Source organism: Apodemus sylvaticus, chromosome 9 (assembly GCF_947179515.1).
Source record: "Apodemus sylvaticus chromosome 9, mApoSyl1.1, whole genome shotgun sequence".
In the NCBI taxonomy this organism is placed as follows: domain Eukaryota; kingdom Metazoa; phylum Chordata; class Mammalia; order Rodentia; family Muridae; genus Apodemus; species Apodemus sylvaticus.
In genome coordinates, this window is record NC_067480.1 from 49,771,245 (window position 1) to 49,794,302 (window position 23,058).

Here is a 23,058-nt window from a genome sequence, read left to right on the forward strand (position 1 = left end):
ATGCCTGTGATCACCTTTTTACATTTTTAAATGATTTCAACCTTCCCACTCTTCATTTATACCTCTAAGTTTACACAACCATTAATTTTGACAAATGCCTGCTGTTCGATGTCAAAATAAAAGAATAATTTAACTGAAAAGCAAGATTTTTCTCATTCTACTTACATAAAGCTGAGGGACAGGCTAACTCGACATCTGTCCAAGAATGGGGTTCTTTTGTGAAAACCAACAAGGGTAAGAATGTTCTCCAAATGATAACAGAACATTGGAGAGTTTATTTTCCACTCAGTAAGCCCCTTGCACATACTAGGACCACATTCCACCAAGGGAAAAAAAATCTGACTGAAGGTCACATGTCAGCTTTCACATGCAAATATAGACTTCAATCTCTAACTAAGGAAATGGTACAAACAGTAAAGGCCAGAGAATGGGAGCTCAGGAGTATGGGGTTCATGAGAGCCTGTACTGTGACTGGATGGGGTAACCCTGAAGAAAACATTGAAGGGCTTTCAAAGAAGAACCCCACCCTCACCCCGACCCCGACCCTGACCCCATAGCCGCTCAGCTATGTTTGAGAAAGAGGCCAGCGATCATATCTTAATTTCATATGCTACTGTTTGCATGGTCTTTCCACATGGCTCCCAACCCTATCTCGAAGGGTAATGAATTACTCTGCAAAGCTTTCTCACTCGTTACAAAGGATAGCTTTGTCGAAGAAGCCTGCTCTTATTAGGCGAGATGGTAACAATGAGAGAAAAACAAGTGGTTTTTCTAGCGTCTTGGTAAGAAATTCCAGTGGTACGAGAGGCACATGGGAATTTAAGGGCAAAGAAGAGATTCTGTCTGGAATGTCTGGAACTCTAAACTTTATCCCTTCTTTTGTTTGAGAAGAGCGAAAAGTAGGCCCTTGCCTAGGCCCACCTGGAATGTGTGACAATTCCTGCTTCTGCCTGCCAAGTACTAAAGTTACATGGTGAACTACGGTTCCCAGCTCTAAAGCTGACTCTTCTTAATGTAGTTAACATTTTATATATATTAAAAAAAGAACATATACACAATGGAGTACTATTCAGCCATTAGAAACAATGAATTCATGAAATTCTTAGGCAAATGGATGGAGCTGGAGAACATCATACTAAGTGAGGTAACCCAGTCTCAAAAGATCAATCATGGTATGCACTCACTAATAAGTGGATATTAACCTGGAAAACTGGAATACCCAAAACATAATCCACACATCAAATGAGGTACAAGAAGAATGGAGGAGTGATCCCTTGTTCTGGAAAGACTCAGTGAAGCAGTATAGGGCAAAACCAGAACAGGGAAGTGGGAAGGGGTGGGTGGGAGAACAGGGGGAGGGAGGGGGCTTATGGGATTTTTGGAGAGTTGGGGGCCAGAAAAAGGGGAAATCATTTGAAATGTAAATAAAAAATATATCGAATAAAAAAAAATAAACTAAAAAAAAAAAAAAGAACCTGAAGGAAAGCTGGACCATAGTAGTCAAACATCCCTCTCTACCCCACAAACATCCAACTATCCAGTGCACTTGCAGCTAGATTGAGCTGCGGGGCGCACCGAATCTCATAGCGATGAGCTATATAAACCTCAATGTGAGGCCTCAGTTCCTCCATGCCTTTGATCTGTTATTTGTAAACAGGAATAATAATAGTAACTAGATCCTTAGTCACTGTGAGGATTAAAGACTTAGTTCATACAAGGCTCTTGGACACTGCAGGGATCACCGGACATGCTCAGTAAGTCTGTCATTCGTGTTATTTTTGCTTAAATTCTAAGCCTCAACACCGCAGTCTACCTGAGCTGAAATGCACATCCTCTTGGCTGGTGGATTCAAGAGATATAAATCAGATTTAAGTTCTATTGTTGAAAACTCTAGTTAGCACTCATTGAGTGGTAGGTTTGACAGTCCCTTCTTTCTTCTTGTGTATGTGCGTCCAGTTTGTATATGTGTGTTTGTGTGAGTGTCTTTGGACAGAGATCAGTATCTTTTGAAATGGGATCTCTCCCTCAAGTCAGCAGTCCCTGGCTGGCTAGAGTAGCTGGCCTGAGGTTCTGGTTATCCACTCTTGCCTACCTGAAAGTACTGAGGTTACTGATTTGTACAACCAAGGACAGCCAAGGACAATCGAGGTCCTCACACTTGTGTAACAGTCACTGAGTCATGTCTCCCACCTCAGTAGTCCCTTCCTTTCCTGTAAAATACCCGCCTGCCTCCACCACTCCTGAAATGAGACCTTATGAGAATGAGGTCTGTGACATTTAGCTTCCAATCTTAAGTTCTCCATCTCAGGTTCCTCGTCAAAGTTCCTGTACACTTTGTTTTCTTTCCACTGAATCTCAACTGGCGAGATATTCTGCCATATTTAGGCACATACAACACAGCTTATTAATTCTACATGCATAATTCGTAGCTAGCATAGAGAAGGACACTCCATGTAACAACAGTCAGTATCAGAAGCAGTGGGCTGGAACTCCAGTGCCTGATCTGAGGCCTCAGCACACCTTACAGTGGTGACCTTGAAAGAAACTGTCCCTTACTGAATCTCAGAGTCTCCATCTGGTTACTGGTTAGTTTTTCTGTCACTGTGATGAAATGGCTGAGATCAAAAGCTAAAATGAAGAAAGATATACATTCTGGCTCAAGGTTATTGAGATTTTAGTCCATAGCTGGCTGGCTCAGGTGCTAGGGGACTGTGGTGACGCGGAACATCGTGGCAGAAGGATGTGGAGAAGAAAAGCCGCTCACCTCCAGGCAGCCAGGATGGAGAGGGGAGGTGAGATGCAGATGGAGATAGCGAAAAGGAGAGGGGAGAGGGGAGAGGGGCAGGGGGCAAGCTCACCTCCAGGCAGCCAGGATGGAGAGGGGAGGTGAAATGCAGATGGAGATAGCGAAAAGGAGAGGGGAGAGGGGCAGGGGGCAGGGGGCGAGGAGAAAGGAAGCAGAGAAGAGAAGGAACAGAAGAGAGGCAGAGGAGAGTGGGGAGAGAGGCAGAAAGCAGAGGGAGGAAGAAATGCATGAGAGTGAATAGGGGAGGGGGGAGGAGGGGAGGGCTAGGGAGGAGGACGGGAGGGGAGGGTCAGGTGGTGCCTCCCAATCTACTCACCTCTCAATAATGCCCCTGCCTGGGAAACACTTCTATAAATGATGAAATCTGGTACCAGTTCCATGATGCTCCAAATTACATGTCAAACCAACAGTCACATTTCTAAAGTAGAGGAAAACCCTTTCTGTATAGACTTTGGCTCCTGGTCCTCTGAAGCACTCTGGAACATGACCAGCTTCCACAGCGCAAAGCAGGAAGGCTGTCAAGCTTCAAAATCTCTGATAACGGTGGAGCATCTCCTTTTATATGAAGATTTATTTATTTTTATCTATGTATGATGGTGTTTTGCCTACATGCATGCATATATGTGCCACCAAAGTGTGTCATATCCCATAGAACTAAAGTCATAGCCAGTTGTGAGCCACCATGTTAGGTGCTGGGAACTGAACCCCAGTCCTAGAACCAAAGTACACTAGAAAAGCTTTTGACAACTAACCATCTCTCCAGCCTCCAAAGGTAAAATATCTCTTAACATTCGAACAGAAGAGATACCAGGATTTTATTTGATGTTACTGCCTCTTGACTTTCCATAAAAGGCTAATAATTTTGATTATTTCTTATTCTAGAACTAAGACACCAAAGAGAGACAAATTACTAAGAACCAGGCAAAATGGCAGACCTACCGAGGACATGAGTATGGATAACAATGGAAAAGAGGCATAAACTCACTACACTGCTGGTCAGAAGTAACTAAAAGTCAGAAAAATAGAGTTGCAGTTACTCAGGTAAACCATGACCCAGATTTAATGACTTTTCTTTTCTTTTTTTCTTTTTTTTAACATTTTGGGTCTGGAAAGGTGGCTCAGTGGTTTTTTTGTTTTGTTTTGTTTTGTTTTTAAAAAGTACTTACTGTTCTTGTAGAGAGCCTGGGTTCAATTCCCAGAACTACATTGCAGCTCAAAATCATCTATAACTCTAATCCCAATCCAGATCAAAAGGATCTGATATCTTCTTCTGACCTCCATGGGCACTCATGTAGTATACAGATGGACATACAGACAAACACACACAAAAAATAATACAATAATTATATCTTTTGAAGAATTCAGTTTAACAAATTGAGGCATAAATATTGTTATTTAGAAAAACTACTCAATGTAGAACACACTCCACTTCCATCCTGTGCAAATGAGGCTTCACAATACAGACGCTTAAAAATAGATCTTTATATGTTTTAGGTGAAGAGAAAAAATAGGTCAAAATTTACATAGTCACAGCCTATTCGGCTGTATAAGTACAACTCTGATCATTTTAAGAAGACTTTTAAATAGAATATGACAATATCTTCAATGCTTCTATGAATAACAAAAAAAGAAAGAAAGAAAGAAAGAAAGAAAGAAGGAAGGAAGGAAGGAAGGAAGGAAGGAAGGAAGGAAGGAAGGAAGGAAGGAAGGAAGGAAGGAAGGAAAGAAAGAAAGAAAGAACTAGAAGCTGCCTAAACACCTTTATACCACAAAAGCCAAGACTTGAACCAATTTGTGCGGAATAACTGCAGAAAGAGTCCGAGTAGCAGCCAGGGTGTACCAAGTGTCCTTTGTCAAAGGACCCAAACACTGCTAAGTGTGCCGCACACACGTGGGTCCCTCTCATACCATGCTCCTCAGGGAGCGCGCCCCTCAATCTAGGTGAGCAGGTCAATGAGCTGGGGCTGAGTAGCCCCACAATTTGCCCCAAGGACAGAATCAGAAAACATCGGGAAGTATTTTTCTCCAAATCTAAAGCTCACTTTTTGTGATAGCTCACTGTCAACTTACTCACCCAGGCTTGGGCTGACACTCTGCCTGGCTGGGGACATAGTCCTGTGCTGGGGCTGACTGTCCTTTGTTTCTTTCCCACACCATCCCTCCTGCCACCTAAGTTTCAAACCAGCACCTTCCCAGATATCATCTACAAAGGTTGGCCAATTTTGTAATTTTTGTTCTACATCCAAGGCCCTCTTGGCTGGTGGTATGACACATGGCCTTGAATACATATGAATCCAGCTCTTCACATTAAATATTCAAGGTAACATTACAATAACATTGGACATCACAGGTACACTGAAAGAGTAAAACTCCACTCCCCTAAGGATCACAGTGGTCTGAACAAACTAACACAGGCTCTTTGGGAACTAATTCATACTAAAGATGGTACTTCGCATAGGCTTAATCTTCTAGCCCTGAAAGTATTATCTACCAAATATTATCAATAGAATTCTCAACCCAGCTTGTCTGGCACATGGGTGAGGAGGGATTTGAATGCACTGTGGAGCCCTGAGCTCTGCTCAAGAGGAGACAAGTGTAGGCTGTCGAGAGGATAAGCCCTCAATGCAACAGCAAGTCTGAGTACACATTAGAGAGGTTCCCACACAGGCCTATGGGCTATATTTACACTGACTCATACAAACACATTAGAATATGGCTTATGGATGCACAGAGCCAAAGGGAATCTAGATTTCTCTCCCTGGGAGAATGAGTGGGAACTGGATGCACTCCAAAGATCCACTGCCATGCTTAGATATCATGGAAGGATAGGCACAGTTACAGATCTTTAAATACCAGGTTGAGGAGAAATCTACAGCTAACATCACTTATGGGAAAAGCCTATGAAATTATAATATATGCTTTAGAAGAGCATACACAAATAAAAGATTATGTAAAACACATTCTGAAATTAGGTAGAAAAAGAGGAAGAAGGAAATAGATAAGAAAACCACTTAAAAAATATACCGGGAACTTGCACAGGCCAGTCATGTTGCTGTTAGTGGGGATAGTGAACACAGCCTTCCAAACCAAGGTTCGTCTGAAATCCAAAGGTGAACATATTACATCTGCAAAACATGCTTCATAGAAGTGTTAGATTCTCTTGTTCTTCAAAGTCAATTAAAAATCAAACAAAAGAACGCTGATTCTACCACCAATATACTAAAGATTCAATAAACAGTTACCTATTTAGTATTTATGCATGTGTATGCATGTGTGTGTACCTCTGTGTATGTCTGTGTCTCTGTATATGTGTGTCTTTGTGTCTATGTGTGTGTGTCTGTGTCTGTATGTGTGTCTGTGTCTGTGTGTGTCTATGTGTGTGTCCGTGTCTCTGTATGTGTGTCTGTGTCTATGTGTGTGTGTGTGTCTGTATGTGTCTGTGTCTGTCTATATCTGTTTGTGTTTGTGTATGTGTTTGCGTGTGTCTGAGTGTGTATGTCTGTTTATGTGTATGTCTCTGTGTGTGTTTGTGTCTATGTGTGTCTCTATCTGTGTGTACATGTGTATCTATCTGTGTGTACATGTGTGTGTCTGTGTATGTGCGTGTGTCCGTGTGTATGTGTGTGTGCGCGCATGCGCATGCATGCATGTGTGCGTGTGAGTGTGCGTGTGCGTGTGTAAGTACTTGCCATGCTACGCATATGGAGATCACAGGAGTTGGTTTCCTTTTTCCACCTTTATGTAAGTTCTAGAGATCAAAATCAGGACACCAGGCTTGCATAGCAAGTGCCTTTACATGCTGAGCCACCTTGCTAGCCTAGAACATTCTTTTAAGAGAGAAGTTTCTACTGGCTGACAGTTAACATGGAAGAAAATAGCTACAGTTACCTATAAAATTTTTATATGTGAAGTTTTAAAGTCATCAAGGGGTGACTTGATTTGAATTAACTGCTTGTTAGATGTGTTACAAATAATTAATAAACAATAAAAAGAAAGGTATGGTATGTCACGCCAATGGCTTCAACATAGCACCTTCATTTCTAAAATTAAGACAAAGGAAAAGTCACTGCATACCAATCATATTCTCACCAATACAATCGGTTCAGGTGCAGGTTAATTTTTAGCGTCAAGCCTAATATCCTGTCTGAAGAAGAAACCAAGTATTTCAGTTACCATGACATAATCCTGAACAGAATGTTGGTATACCCTCATTCACATTAGTGCCATTCGGTGTGTTCAGCTGTCTGTCAGTGCTTATCTCTGAATGGTCCTCTCACAAGGGAGTGCATTAAGTTTATCTTGTCTGTGAGACACTGAGACAGCAATGCTAGTAGCATCAGACTTGAGATGGCTTTCACCCTTGCAGAAAGTTCTTAAGGACTTTAAAATGGCCTTTTGTACACCACAAAAAATGCCCTGCTGTTCAACAGTACTGAACACTGCAGGGGAGGTCTATAAATAGGGACTTACATGCTTGAAGTGTGGACTTCTCATGTACTAGAAAAATCCTCTCTGAAACTTTCTTTTCTCCTAGGAAAAGGCACTGTATCCTTCTGTGCTTTGGCTAAACATATAGGAACAAAATTTTGGCTATTTTCTTGGAGACAATAGCAATCTCAGGGACCATTTTCCAAAAGGTATTGGTAAACAGCTAGTGTCTGATGTCCAAGAGTGAGAAGCTTTTAAGTACAAAACAGGGAACACACACACAGAGAGAGAGAGAGAGAGAGAGAGAGAGAGACGCAGGCACACACACATACACACACAACAGGAAGCAAGTATCAAGTCTAAGAATCAGTCCTGTCAGGCCTAGGGGGTTTCTTGATTCACCCTCAGGCTTCTCAGTTGGACAAAAAAGGACTATCTCACCTGGGGAGCAAACCTGTGGGGCCTTGCAAAGTTTAACCCCAACTTCTCATGATAAAAAGAAGTCTACTGAGAAAAGGCTAGCTGTCCTTAGAACAGGAAGTACATGAGCAGATGCAGTATTATTGCGCTGACGCGTCTTAACAAAGGTTCTTCTCATTACCCTGGGCTTTTATGAACCCTTCCACCTTCAAAGAAGAGATTCAAAAGTGACACACTCAGCCAGCTCTAACAATGGTCTACAGCTCCTGTAACAGAGCCCTTCCACTCAGATAAGGGGGACTAACAAGGGAACTGTATAGGCTGACTTAAACTCAGAAAACCACCAAGTAGGAAATATGCTTTGATGAAAAAAAAAAATCCCAGCTCTCAAAAGACAAGATGGACCCTGTTTTCTTCCAAGGTAAGGATATGTCCGTCATCTTCCACCTGAGGAAGTGTGGGAACAATACCCATCCCAAACACGGGAAGTGTCATTTGTCCAGGATGTTGGGCAGAAACAGCTTCCTACCATAAATCACAGAGCTGCAAAATGCCTTTAAGAAAAGGAACAGCTAAGGATTTCTTGAGGCATGTGTGCTCTTTTTCTACAATGCACTAACTCAAAATCCAGGCATGCAAAGGTCGATGAAGAGGTAGAGAGACTAGCTGCTCCTGAAAGAGCTGCTGGCTTTTGATATCTACATTAAAGACTACATGACTGATGTCCTAGGAAAGAGGCTAACGAGACATGGGTGTGTTTCTAATGCCACTAAAACATCCAAACTTCTTCCTGCAGCTTATAAAACACTGCTGAAGATGTATGAGGAGAGACATCAGTTAGGAAAAACAGGATGCAGAACAGATAACAGTTTATCATTTGTACAGTTAATAAAGACTGCAGGTTGGTGACTCATCTCAGAAAATTAATGAGTGCTCAGAGAGTTATTTTCCTGCCCGAACAACTTAGTCATCCTTGAATTACTCAGCCTAATACTGCATTTCCAAGCCCCTCCTTTGCCTGATCCAATCCCAAACCGAGGGCTCCTTGGAACTTTGTCTCATTCTTGTCCTGTAGCCACACACTGTGTAGAACGTGGAAGGAAGGGAAGTGAGTGGAAGAGTCAAATGAAGACTCCCTGTACCACTGCCTGGATGGTGTTCAAAAAACAGAGCATGTTCTTAAGGCCAGGTCATATCTGTAACAATAGGCAAGAGCCCCCTATACTGTCACATTTCTAGGAAATCCTTCCTTAGTGAAAAGGAGGAGAGAGAGAGAGAGAGAGAGAGAGAGAGAGAGAGAGAGAGAGAGAGAGAGAGAGAGAAAGGAAGGCAGGCAGATGGGAAGGGAAAGAGGAGGGGAGGAGAAGGGGAAGGGGAGGGAAGGAGAGGAAAGGAGAGAGGAGGACAGGAGAGGGGAAGAGAAGGGGAGGGCAGGGGAAGGGATGGGAAAAAAGAAAAAGCAAGCTAATCAAGCTGAAGAATCTCTAAGACTCTAACGTACAGCTGAGATGATAATGTTGTGCTGTGTCCTGGGGTTTGTGAAGACAGAAGATTTTTGCTCATTCTCACATTTAAAAAAAAATGATGAGTGTAAGGAGGAAAGAAAAGGAGGAGGAAGTGGAAGAGAAAAGAGAAGGAAGATGGGAAGAGGGAAAGGAAGAAGAGGAAGACAGGAAACAGGAAATGATAATTATGTCAGCGGTGGCACGATTAGTATGTCCATTAGCTTGAGTATAGTAGTTACCTACAATAGAGACAGACATCAAAACAACATACCATATGTATTAAAAGGTATAGTTTGGTTAATTACATCCCAATAAAACCAGAAGGGATGTTTAAAATTGAACTCTTAGAGATTTGGAAAAATACAGTCTATGTGGTATAAGAATAATTTAGTCACATTGGAACATCTGTTTTAGTATATGAGTAGACTTGATTGGGCAGAAGACAAATGAAAAAGAAAAAAAAAAGTGCCCTGCATGGTGTGGTAGAGACTTTTAGCCTCTTAATGAAATGCGTCCCTATAAAAAGGTAAATGCAATTTTAATTATTTAAATTAGACTGAACATTTTCACTGAAAAATTAAGCCTCTGTGTGTTGTTTCCTTTTAAAACAGTCTGAACATTAAAGCACATGAATGTCATCAAGGAAGATGAATTAGAACTGACATTTTTGAAGCCTGCATTTTAATAAACAAGTTATAACCAGCTGTAGTTAGGATTCTAATATTGGGGCTTCTAATTTATAATTAATTTAAAAAGAGCAGAGAAATGACTTTCTATGGTGAATCTTGTCTATGAATCACCAAAAGAAATATGCTAGAAGCAACGCAATCTTTATTGGCAACAACAACAACAAAAAAAAATCACCAAGGATATTAATAAGTCACTTTATCTCGTATCAAGCTGTGACTTTAAATAAATCCATACACAATCAAGAGGAAAGTTTAATAAATCATTGTTTAGAGTTAGATTTATGCATGGAATAGAAATTATGGAAAAACAAAGCAACGTGAGAGACATGGTGTATGCTGTTTCATTTCTCTGAGGTTCACATCTGTAGGGAGTTTCAAACACATCTGACATGTGTCCTTCTAAAACTCAAACTGGAACTTAATCTCCAGGTGAGGGCATGAGGTTGTGGGTGGGCTCTGGGGCAATGGCAAAGCCATGCACGAGGGCTCTGCCCACACACAATGACCTCACCACCAGGACAAGGCAGGCTTCAGTCGGCTGCCACCCTTCTCCGTCCCCATCAGTGTGAGGACGTGCTTTGTGTCTTTCTATCCCTGTGGGCACAAAAACATCATGAAGCAGACATCCTTTACCAGATTCAAATCTTCTTCTTAGTCTTAGACTTCCCCACCCCCGGGACTGCAGGAATAAGTTTCTATTATTCTGGGCCATTTTGCAAGAGTTTCACAAATGAACTAAGGTAATCTCTCAGCTCCCAGAGGCTTTGACAATAGACAGTCCCCGGTTCTGCTTCCAGGTGTCATTAGAAGTCACTGTGAGGCTTGCTTATATGGTTCATGTCCATTTTATCTCTTTTAAAAAAAAAATACTCATTTTTATGTATGCAGGTACTTTGCCGGCACATATATGTGTGTGAGTGCATCAGATCCCCTCCAACTGGAGTCATGCACACTTATGAGCTAGGAATTGAACCCAAGCCCTCTGCAAGAGAGGCCAGTGTTCTTCACAGCTGAAACTTCTCTCTAGCCCTCCTCCATTTACTCTTATCAAAGCCTACAGATCTCCACTTTCAAATATCTACCTAGCTAATTCTTAAAAACAAGCTTCAGGTCTAATTGGGAACATAGATTTCCACGAAGATCTAGCTCTATAGCCACTCCTAACCTTAATCTAACTTACATTTGTAGTGACAATCTTGAGAATTTGGGAATTCTGGTTTCCTTTAACAACACAGAAATATTATAAAAATGTGCTTTTGTTTTAAATCCAGGCGTCAGGATGTGGGGTTGTTTTGAACTGTCCGTAGCAGTTGCCTATGACTTGTTTCGTGCTCTATCAGAGGCATGGTTTTGCCAGCTGCAGACAGTGTCTATGATTGTGTGATGTTTGGAACTCTGGGAACTTTTCAGAGGGTGTATAAATGCTAGGGCTCCACGAGTCAGTGGTAGGGTGTTAGTCGTTTAGGGAATTGATTATGGTTTGTTAATAGCCATGGTCAAAGAAGAACCAAAAGGAAATAAATTAGATTCAAGGATTTTCCTAATTCCTCTAACCCCTCTATCCTAGTTTCTCTCCCATCAAGTGTTAGGTGGAGGAGCCAGGAGGACAAAGGGAAGGAAAAAGAACCCACAAAGTAGCAAAGACCAGATAAGTATAAGCCCTTCCTACTGAGTAAAGCACCTGTATTCTTTAGCGCTTCTAGGACTTCCACTAAAAGATTGTGAAACTATCTTTCTCCTCCACCACCCCGTAAGCTTCATGAGGAGAAGATTCCTCTATCCCTGGAACATAGCAGACATTCAATAAATATCATGAAATAAAAGTACTGGACATGGTTTATGAAAAGCTTCCTCCCATCAGTGGAAATTTACTGGTCATCTCACTGATGTTAGAAAGAACTTTATGTACTTGGTTCATACAGAAGGTCAGTATGAGAAGCCCACCTAAGTCTTATTGCTGCTCTTTTGTAAAATGATGGGTATCCATGCCAACCATAATGCTAATAAATGTCTTACTGTTCCAGGACCAAATGACTAAGTTCCTCCTTGGCAGGAAATATTTCTATCTGCAGACAGACAGGTGAACTCTTACAAGATAGTGAAAATTAATATAAGCCAGGATATTGCCTTTCTCAGTCAACTGTCAGAAAATTAAGATCTAGCTTCAGTAACTGCCGCAATTAACTCATCCCCAGTGCCTAGTCATGCAGGGCCCTCTGTGCTTCTCACTCGTGTCATGACTAACCTCCGCTATAATTTTTATACAATCTCGACTTCAAAAATGAATAAGCGCGCTGAAGAATGCGTCAAGTTCTGGTTTATTTGGCCGTATTCCACCTCAAGTTGGGTTCCTGAGTGGGGTCTCCCTTTATCCAGAAGTCAAGAAATAGTCTCTTGGGGTTAGAGAGATGGCTCAGTGGTTAAGAGCACTGACTGCTTTTTCAGAGGTCTGGAGTCCCATTCCTAGAAACTATATGGTGGCTCACAAGCATCTGTAGTAGGATCTGATGCCCTCTTCTCGAAGCGAATGCAGGTATACACGCAGATAACACACACACACACACACACACACACACGTGCGCGCACGCGCGCACGCAACCTTTCCTTTAAAAAAAAAGAAAGAAAGAAATAGTTCCTTGCTTCACTAAGTTTGTGTTTTATATCCTGTATTGGATAACAAGTGCCCAGAGATACCGCTGATAGGCAATTAGATTCTTTTGATTTTGATATAAATTCTTTGCTGCCACACTTTCCTCTCTGTTGTGGCTTCCAGGTTCTCTGTTCAGGGACAGCACGATTGTATTACCCCTTGGAATCTAGAAAAAACTAAAGCTAGTTTCCTGAGGCCATTTTGATATTCTTGGACTTGATGATTCTCCCATGACAATAGTTGTCAATAGACAACACGACCTGGGGCCAAAGGGTCTCTTACTATAAGCAGAAGTCAAACCTCAGATAGATCTTGTCCATCTGTGGAAATCAAAAATCAATACACAGACTCCAGGAAGCACACTTGACTTACATGCACAACGCCCCGATTTAAGCTGAGATATCGGAGGCAGGGAGGGTGCAGAGAGAAATATCAATGTTTGGATTGTGGGTTTTCTTTTGTGGTTTTGGAGACAGGGTCTCTCTGTCCTGTAGCTCTAGCTAGTCTGAATCTCTCTATATTGACCAGGCTGGCCCCAAATTCAGAGATCTGCCTGCCTTGACCCCTCCTGAGTACAGAGTTAACAGTGTGTGCTACAGTGCTTCTGATTTTATTTTAATGTTGCTGTTATCATTGTGTTTAATTGTGAAAGCTATTATCAGACCCTTTTAAAGTAAATGACATAAACATTGTACGTAGCTAAAACTAGAGCCTGCTAGTATGCAGAGAATACTTACTTTCTATTTTCCATGGTATCTGGACCTCATCCACCAACAAATAGATGACTCATCATCAGAACCAAATAATATCTAACATATCCAATATGGGCTTAGCTCTCCAAACAGAAATGTCCAGGGTGAAACCTGGTAAGTTCTTACCTACTCAGAGCAAAGATGGCAAAAACCAGAGCTATCTGGATCCCTAGAATCAAAGTATTCGGAGCTAAACAGGAGATAATGTCTAAGGAGGTGAAACCAACTAGCAACTCCTTCTGCCTGGCAGGAGGAATTTTCCCACAGCGACTTCAGGCCATGTACATGAAATCAACTATATCATAGCACAAGTGGCACCATCTAATCAGGATTTATACTCTTGGAAGCTGCTTCTTAAGGTTCCTTATTGTTACAGAAACCTTTTCTGAAATTACCAAAAGAGTTCCAATCTTCATAAAATATCTAAATGCAAAAGAGACCACAGTCTCAAACCTGCACTTGGAAATTAGCAATTGGATAATCATCTGTAGGAGACAAACATTCCCTTAACTAACCACAGCTCTAACACTGCATCTCTGGCTAATGTGGATCAGGATAGTGAGTCTGCAGGCTGAGGAACCAGAAGCAAAGTACCAGAATGGCGACTTAAACAAACAAGCAAACAAGTTCGTTGGTCTCAGGAGCCCAAGGATAAGGTATCAGCAGGGCTGGTTAAATTCTGGAGGCTTCTCCTTGACTTATGGATGTCACTGTCTCTTGATTTTGATTTTGTATGGTTTCTCTGTGTCCATTCATGACTGCTCAGACTTCTTGTTCTTATGAAGAAACAAGTCATACTGAATTTTGGTCTCCCTCAAAAATCTGTAGTCTAATTATCTTTCTCAAAACCTTATTCCAACCACAGCTACATGAGGTACTGGAGTTCATAAAAATTTAGCATTTTAATTAGCATTAGCGAGATAAAGGTCAGCTCATGATAGATGGCCATGCTCAATGCATGGGGCTGTTTTAAATGCAACTGGAACCTTATGCATGTCCTTTATGTCCAAAAATTGGTCAATACTGTCAATCAACATGAACATACAAAATCATGAGAACCATGCCCAGCTTACTAGGAAATTAACAGTTCAGTGCTGCAATGACTGAATCGCCATAGAAGAAGAGGCTCTATCAGAAAACCAGACTGAAATTCCAAACTGCAACTGAGTCTTGACAGATCTCAGATTGTCCGGAATCAGAGAAGATGAACACATTTCCTTTAAGGAGTAAGGGAGTATGTACATGATTTGGGTAATGGGCTTAGGTGAAGGTCTATGACACCATCATTAGTATAGTTCAAAAGTCTCCTTCTGCGGACCTCTTGAATTTAGGAAAGAAGCATTTGCCCTAAATAGCAAAACTTAAAGTCACAGAATCCAGAAATGGGTTCCATGGGTTAGCTACTCTCACTTCTTCAGACTACAACCCTGAGAGTAGGTCAGCTGGTAACCTCTGCTGCAGAGATAAGATGGAAAGTCTAGACTCCAAATTCCCTGCACTCCCTCAACTACGTGAAAGGAAATGAACAGGGAGACTAGCATGCTGAGGGAAGAGAAAGCTGGGGTGCCTCATCACTAGGCAGCCATCTTAGGAAGGGAAAACCTGCATGCCACAACACAAGGCAGCCAACTTAGGACAGGAGTCCCTCCAGGCTGGGGCCGGGCCCAGGTCAGTCAGCTTCCTGCTGCCCCTAGCACAAGCCCATTGAGCTTCATTCACAGAAGCAAAGTGAGGCAGGAGGCCAGTTTCTTCTTCACGTGCTCCTTCCTCCAAACCAAAGTGAAGGCTAAGCATCAAAACTCTGCAGAGCTGAAAAAATACCTTAACCAGAACAAAGCTGAGACTCCCTTTTAGAATGAAGAAAGGTCCAGAAGGCTCTTGGCTTTGGGACTGCCATTTATTGAGTTTGTGTATCTCCTACCCATGACTCCAAGAGTCAGTGTCTTTCCATTTCCCTCACTCACTGACCAACTTCAACTCTGTGGAAAGACATCCTTTAAAAATCTGATGCTTTTTGGGAGGAGCCTAATATGCCCAGTGATCTGAGTATGCAGAGGAGTTCCAGGATTCCTAAGGGCAAGACATTCAGACGTTGGTAGAAAGCGAGCAGTCTCACTTCAGTAGACTTCTATTCTCAGCCTCACCTTACCATTTCCCATGATTTCCTGGAATCCTCCCTTTGGGCTCTACAACAGCACCCTGTGAACCTCAGAGGTCCCCTCACCTGCAGAAGGTTCTCTCACACCAAGGCGCCGTCGGCACTCTCCGCCATGGTTTTGTTATTGGTTTTTGTAAATATCTTTTTAACTTTTTGAGATTATAATATAGTTACATCATTTTTCCCTTTCCTCCTTCCAACCCCTCCCATAAACCTGCTCCCTTGCTCTCTTTCGAATCTGTCCCTTGCTCTCTTTCGAATCTGTTGCCTCTTTTCCTTTAACTGGTGTGTGTGTGTGGGCGGCGGGGGGGGGGGGTGTTTCTTAATCTATAATGACAGCCCTCTCAGTCTGTACAATGTTTCTTGTACGTACATTTTCTGGTATTGTATAGCTAACTGGTGTGTTCTTCCCTGATCCATCATGTTTTAATATCGTCTGTGTACATTTTAATTTCATTTCTCTGGGAAGGGGAAAAAAATCTCTTCCTCAGCTTTGAATTTTCTATGCTGCTCAGCAACAGCGTCTTACACAAACCACATGCTCAGTGTGCTGACGAACTGAAGGATGAATTAAACATGTCAGTCAGCACGAAAGTCAGTTCTTTAGTCAACCTAACTGAAGTAATTTTAGTGAGGTTGTTTTCTTCTTCCAAGAGTACAGCATGAACTGCTTTTAATCAGCAAATTACTGTGTGCATATGCTTCTGTAAATCGGCGTTTTCTAGATATTCATGTAAACAACCCTGAGTTTCAGAAAATTCAAAGAACTCTTCTAAATCTGGAACTACCTTCCTGGATATAGTATAGTAACACTTTTTTTTTAAAAATCCTGCTCTTTGTTTTTCGCTACTTTCCTAACTCACCACTGGGGCCATTCCCATCCCTGCAGGGACCTTAAGGCCCTGAAACCATCTGAATCTGTCCCCACACTGTCACCATGCACCACACCCCTGCACATCTTCTCATGACGTACCCATATAGCTCCTCCCCCCAGGAGAAGCACCTCTCCCCAAGAGAAAGAATATGAGAGCCAGCCAAAAGTCATGCTCTATACACAGGAGAATGTTACCCTGGGTCTGTGTGGTACAATGACCATCCCACATAGACTTTCTTCTCTGGTGCCTGCTATAACTACAGCCTTCAGCACTGCCCCACCTAGTCCAAACTGTGTCCCTTCTCTCAGCTCACTCAGTTACTAACAAAGCAACCCTCTTAGTCCCACATTCCACATCTGCAGGTCCCACGGTTAGGTTTCAGCTACCTATCACTGAGTTCTACAGTTTTCACCCAAGCACAGCTCTCCCTGAGCACTGTCAAGACTCTCACCAGAATAAGGTCCCTGCCCGATTAACAACGTAGAAAGTTTGCATCGGTACACAGTGAGAATGCTTCCTTCTCTGGCCTGTGTGCAAGTTAGTAGTGGGCAAGCATATATGTTGTTGTTTATGTGTCACGGGGTCTTTTTATATGGTCCTAGCTGGCCAAAGGGCTGGCTTTGAATGTGTGAATGATCCTTCTTTCCTTTGCTACCCAAGTGCTGAGATTACCGGTGAGTACCTTTAAATAAACAGGAGAGCATGCTGGTAGTCTGGGCAGTCACCTGTAGCCAGTCGTATGGCATGAAGATTTATGCATCCAAAAATTCAATGGCCTCCAAATCCTGTTTTCTAAACTAGTGCCTGGTGAGCAGCTATAGGGCAACAGGAACCCTGGCTCATGAATCACAGTATGTTTCCAGTGCAATGGGGAATAGCATCTAAGTACCTGCTCCATAGACTCTCAACCCTTCCTCACCAGCTCCATCTCTCAGGTTATCAACTTGCTCCATCATCACAAAAACAGAGACCATGCGTTCTTCTAACTCTTCCCGTCACCTATAAATGTCACTTTTGTTTCCTCAGATGAGATGATAAGAGACACAGATTGGAAGGCCCCCAGAGTGTTTCTTTCTCTAATCTAACTATCCCTAGGCCTAAGCCTGAAAGCTTCTAGCCTCCACACAATCTAATCTTCCAAGATGACAGTGTGCCTTCTCTCAGCTTCTGACTGAATTGATCCAACTGGCCTCATAGTAACTCCGGCGATTTGTTCTAATCTTCTGGCTCCTTCTCATTCTCTGACTCATTCTGTCTTCACGTGTGTGCTTGTTCTTTCTGTATCCTGTCTCTATTAAACTGTCCAAGTGAACCTGCCCATACACACACAACACCTCTCTTTTTCTCCTTCTTGCTGCTCGTATGTAACCTCTCTGCCTCTGCTGTGCATGTGAGAGTTGGGCATATCCTATCTCTGACTCATGCTGTCAAATCTCCCTGATTTGTCAGTTTGTCTGCCCCTCAAATGTCACTTTCAAATATGGCTGCTTCCTCTACAAATTAACCTTACCTTCATTGTTTGGAATTAAATGTGTGTATTAAGGGTGTGTCTATATTCCAGCCAGATCATACTGTAATCCAGGGTGTGTCTGCATTCTGGCCAGATCGCATCTTTGGATATAATCCCTTGCCAAAGCAGCTATATTGCTGATTAAAGTTCCTCCGCACTCACCCTTCAGTGGCCATTTGCTGCCCCCACATTATATAACTGGTCCCCCCCAATACCCACAGCATCATTAAAACCACTCTCTCACAACCACCAGTGATAAATCAACTGGAAAATCCAAAGGATGCTTGTTCTTCACTGACCGGAGCATTCAACTGCGGATAATGACGTGATCACGTCTTTCAGTTCTGAAACTGTCAACGTCAGTATTCTGCAGATTCACCTCCCACTTCCGCAGTTGCTTGTCTCTCTCACGGGTTCCTCTCCCCACCTCCTGTCTATCTCCCGGTTCTCTTTATTCTGCCTCTCCTCCTCCATTTAAAGACATATTTGTCATTAATGTTTATACAGAAATGACTCGTGAGGTGACTCCCTCCAGCTCGAATTTCTCCACTAGTTTTATTAAACTACCTCTAGATACAATCTGTCTAATCAAAACACTTCTGTAGGCTTTAACTCTTTTTTTCTGCTTAGTCATCCCCATCAAGACAATTCTAATGATTTTTACTAACTAAAGACTTCTTATAAGTATCCCCTCCCCGTGTGTCTTAGCATTGCTTCCGTTTAGTACCCTTGACTTTTTACAACTTTGGGAATGACTCCCAAGTACTTGAGCATAAGTTCCAGACCATTCATGAGTTTTGAGGTTTTTGTTTTTGTTGTTGTTTAAAGATTTATTTATTGTTATATCTAAGTACACTGTAGCTGTCTTCAGAGGTACCAGAAGAGGGAGTCAGATTTCATTACGGATGGTTGTGAGCCACCATGTGTTTGCTGGGATTTGAACTCAGGACCTTTGGAAGAGCAGTTAACGCTCTTAAATGCTGAGCCATCTCTCCAGCTCCCATTCATGAGTTTTTATCAAAGAAAAAAATTTAAATGCTCAAGCTTTACTTGCTTTTAGTCAACATCAAGATCATTAATTTTGAACATTAGGCAGTGGGGTGACACATTATTAATGCCCCCCCCCCCCGTGGATAACATCTCGGCTACATGGGCTATAATCATAGTGGTTCCCTGGGTTATTTTTTAAGGAACTTTAAGACTGCTGACTCTTTACTGGGACCTGTGTTTGCCCTCTTGGGTAACTGGAAAAAAATGAAAAGGCTTGGCATCTTTCTCTTCATATTGTGTGAAGTTTGTTAATTTTTACTGTTATTATTGTTATTCTTGGTGGTTGTTTAGTTGGGTTTTTTCCTCCTCTTCTTCCTCCTCCTCCTCCTCCTCCTCCTCCTCCTCTTCCTTCTCCTCTTCCCCCTCCTTCTCCTTCTCCTCTTCTATCTTAACCTTTGGATCTGACTCTACTCAGCTCAGTAAACAAACATGCTGATCAATGAGAAATGATTTGTCCTAATTTGACCTAATCTCTTTCCTCCTCCTTCAGCTCCACATCAAGAAATATCAGACTTCGAAAGGAGTAGAAAGAGGTGGCACTGAATTCCTGAACGTTTTTCACTTGTTCTCAGGACTATCACTCTTTATATAGTTTCTCTCTCTCCCTCAGTATTGTGCATCCATAATTCAACTCTGTGAAATTCAAGGACTGATTTGTGAGCAAAGTTCCCTCTTTCCCATTCTTTAACCACGGAGTAAGCCCTTTAATTGTCTCCTAAGTACTGGTTTTTCCATGTCAGGAGCCTCTAGACCTGGGTCACAAACCCCAACAAGTTGAGCTACCCCTTGGTTTCAATCATCAGAATTATCTTCCTCTGCTTGCCCTTGTAATTTATGAAAATTTCAACAAAGGGCCAAAACTCCCTTCATGCATTGCATACCTGCCCCTGCCTTCTTAACATATACTGTTACAGATCTGTTCAATTGGGGCTAGGTGCTACCCAGGCTTCTTTCTCTGTATATCCTCTTGTTTGCTATAAAAGCAATGACAGGCACCCTGCCACGCTGTCTGTGAGTCTGCAATCCTCAGTTCCCCAAAGGAATTTTACCAAGCACATTTAGCAATCAGGGGCTAAGCACATTACATCCTGTATAATAAGCACACACTAACTAAAGACTTAAGCTTTCCCAATTCTCTTTCTGCCTGAGAATCAGAAACAACCTTATTGCAAGCACAACTATGGGACAACCCTCACCCTCCTACCATGGATTTCCCCCCACTCTCTGAAACCTTTAAGAAGGGACCCCTGCTTAGCCTTGTGGCTCTCAACTGTCTGCAGAGTCCCACATTACCCATCTGTTTATCTGTAGTGTTAATGATTCCTCTAATAAATATCTTAACCAAAAAGATAATCCATCTTACTGTCTCTCTTGACCTTTCAATGCCTGGATACACTTCTCCATCTTCTCCATCTCCCTCTCCCCCTCCCCATTTCTCAACATTTGCCTTGCTGATGTAAGACATGCAGATCATGTCTTACAAGGTAGGTCTCCAACATTACCCTTCTAACATGTATTTTCATATTCCTCCTGCCTGAAGAGCTGCCTCTCCTTGGTGTGTCAGTTAGCTGCAAAAGGGAAACTTTTAGGTGCATGTGAAATAAGATGCTGTCCCTTCAAATGCCTACTGGCATTCTTTTAAGATGTTTTGTTATTATGATCATTTAAGGCACCATTTTAAACCAAGCAAAACTTCTGACTTTTACTCCAGGTAACCAAAGTATAAACTTTGTTAATTATAATGCTAAATACTGTATATGAGAATTTATATTCTTTGGCTCCGCCATCCACCATTTTTTAAACATGTGATTTATGAAAAAGTTTATTCAATGTCTCCTATTGAACATGCTCATGAATGTGAGAGAGTCTACATGTGATGAGACAATGCTTTCCAACAGGAATATGCACGAGTCTTCCAATAAAATCCCTAGCTTTCTGTGTGCAAAGAGCCTGTTGAGCAGTTAATCTATTCCCAGTACTGTCCTTGGCTACAAGTAAGAAGCCTTTCTTCACTGACTATCCTGACAGACTTGGTCACACTATTATAGCATTCCACATTAACCTTTAGCACAAGACACTCCACACTCTTCTAAAGTTATTTTTATCTCTCTACAAACGTCCCCAACTAGACTCGATTCCTCAAGCAGGGATATTCATAATAGGTATTCAATCTGATTCTTCGGCATGTTAAATGTTAGGTAATGAATAGTTTCTGGTCTGCCTTCATAACTCTAAGGACCTGGGCATCCCATAAGACCCTTTCTCAAATATCACTTCTTTGGAAAGCTCTGCTGTGGTCATGCTATTTTACTATTCAGAATACACAGCAGTTGGTGCAGCAGTAATGGTGCAATGATAAGCAGAGCTGCCCTCCAAAGTACACTGCAGTACTGACTGCAACCTCCACCTCAGGCAGCATCAAATATGTAGAGGACTGAGACAAACTAAAATTAGCCTCATCTTGGTACTCAACATAGCCTGCTACTTGGCAAGACAATCTCTTATGCAGGCACACTGCTGACATAGCATGGCGAACTGGAACTCAACCAAAGAAGAAAACCTGCAGTATCTTTAACCCAGAAATTCTGTGTGTTCTGCTGATTCATCCTGACTTAAAGCTGCAATAATACTTGAGTAAGGAACACCTAAGCTTACTCTGCAACTTTTTTCTACAGAGATGACAGAATTTGGCATACCAGAAATTTAATAGTCTTCTGCTGTTCCTCAGATGTTGGCTTAGGTCGCCTGCATTACAGTGTCTGGTAGCATTAAGTAATTATTTCTTATAAAATGTAGTCCTGTTTAAACTATTGATGAGAGCTGAAAATCCTATCTAGTGGCTATAAGCAAAAAGACTCATATGGGAAACCACCTTCACCAAAGGTAAGAGCGCTTGTTCACACTTTGCACAGGAACACCTGTACAAATTGTTCCAACTTAGGAAAAAACATTTAAATATCAACATAAACATGGGCACAGAGACAGTGGGATAAATTTTCATCAGTACAAAGTTTCAAAGAAGTTCCATCAGTGGGGAATTATGAAGCAAAGAACCTTCTCAAACTAGGTACATGTGAGTCATCGCTTGCTTTCTTCTTCCGACAAAAGATATGTGTGTTGCATTATAAAAAATAAAATGGAAGAAATCTCTAGACTTAAGTCTAATTATGCTTCAGTTAGTAATTTGCTATGCTTCTTATATAGTAATTATTACAGCTAGCATTTAATTAACTAGCATTACTTCAAATATTTATCCTTTTTAAAATTATAATATGGCAAGACTAGGCCCCTCAAGAATCAATCATAGATTAAAGCAGGTTCATAAGGCCCTACCGCTCCTTACTGAACTATTGATAGTTATTAATGGATCTAAGAGAGAGGTGGTGATTGTCTTTGGTGTGTACCAACTGATATGTCCACAAGACTCCTGTGGATAGTTTCAAACTCCATGGTCACACATTCAACTCTGGTTAAACTCCGTGGGTCTCAAAATAAAGAAGAGAAAAGAAGATATGAAAGGAGACTTGAGGGGAAATGGGAAAGAGTGGGTATCTGAGTTGGGAAGGAGATTAGAAAAAGTGAGGTTACAGTAATTAGAATATTCCTTATATGTGTATGAAAGTTTGAAATCATCGACAACTCAGTAAAAGTTATTAAGAATCATAATATGTAAGTTCCCTATTTGGTAACATGTTAAATGTCTTATTTCAGGAAAGGAAAATAAAGATGCACCTTCTATTCAGTCTTCTCTCTCTTCTTCAAGTATTCTTTGTCAAATTATGTACTAGAAAATATCAGTTGCTTCCTCACAGACGTTGTTTTGATGCATCTTAGAGATGAGGTTCTGCTGCCCCTGCCTCCCAGGAGGAGTTGCTGTATACTTACTTGTTCAGTATGAGGTCAAGGATGAACCTGGAGCCAAAAGCTTCGATCTGGAAGCTCGCCTGGGCCAGATGGACAGCCTAGAGGCAAAGGACAGAGGAGCCGTAAGAGATATTTAACAGGACCAGCATTTCATGTGGACTTTTTATGTATCAACTCATCTCTTTGGAAGACTGGGCATGCCACCTTGGTTCTGCTTAGAAGACCCACCATGTGAGCAGCAAAGAACCACTCAAAGAAAACTGTCCTCCAAAACAAAGCCACTGTGGTGAGACTCAGAAGCATATCCTGCTGGATTCCCAAAGTGATCGTGATAAATTGTACAGAACTCAA

At 41.8% G+C, this 23,058-nt stretch overlaps 1 protein-coding gene across 1 annotated transcript in view; it reads right to left on the reverse strand.

Annotated features, from left to right (window-relative positions):
• Window positions 1-23,058, reverse strand: part of Adam23 (ADAM metallopeptidase domain 23) — a 153,614-nt gene that overhangs the window by 98,734 nt on the left and 31,822 nt on the right. The window contains exon 3 of the mRNA XM_052193578.1: window positions 22,729-22,805. Coding sequence (XP_052049538.1) covers window positions 22,729-22,805 — 77 coding nt within the window. The remainder of the gene's footprint in view (window positions 1-22,728; window positions 22,806-23,058) is intronic.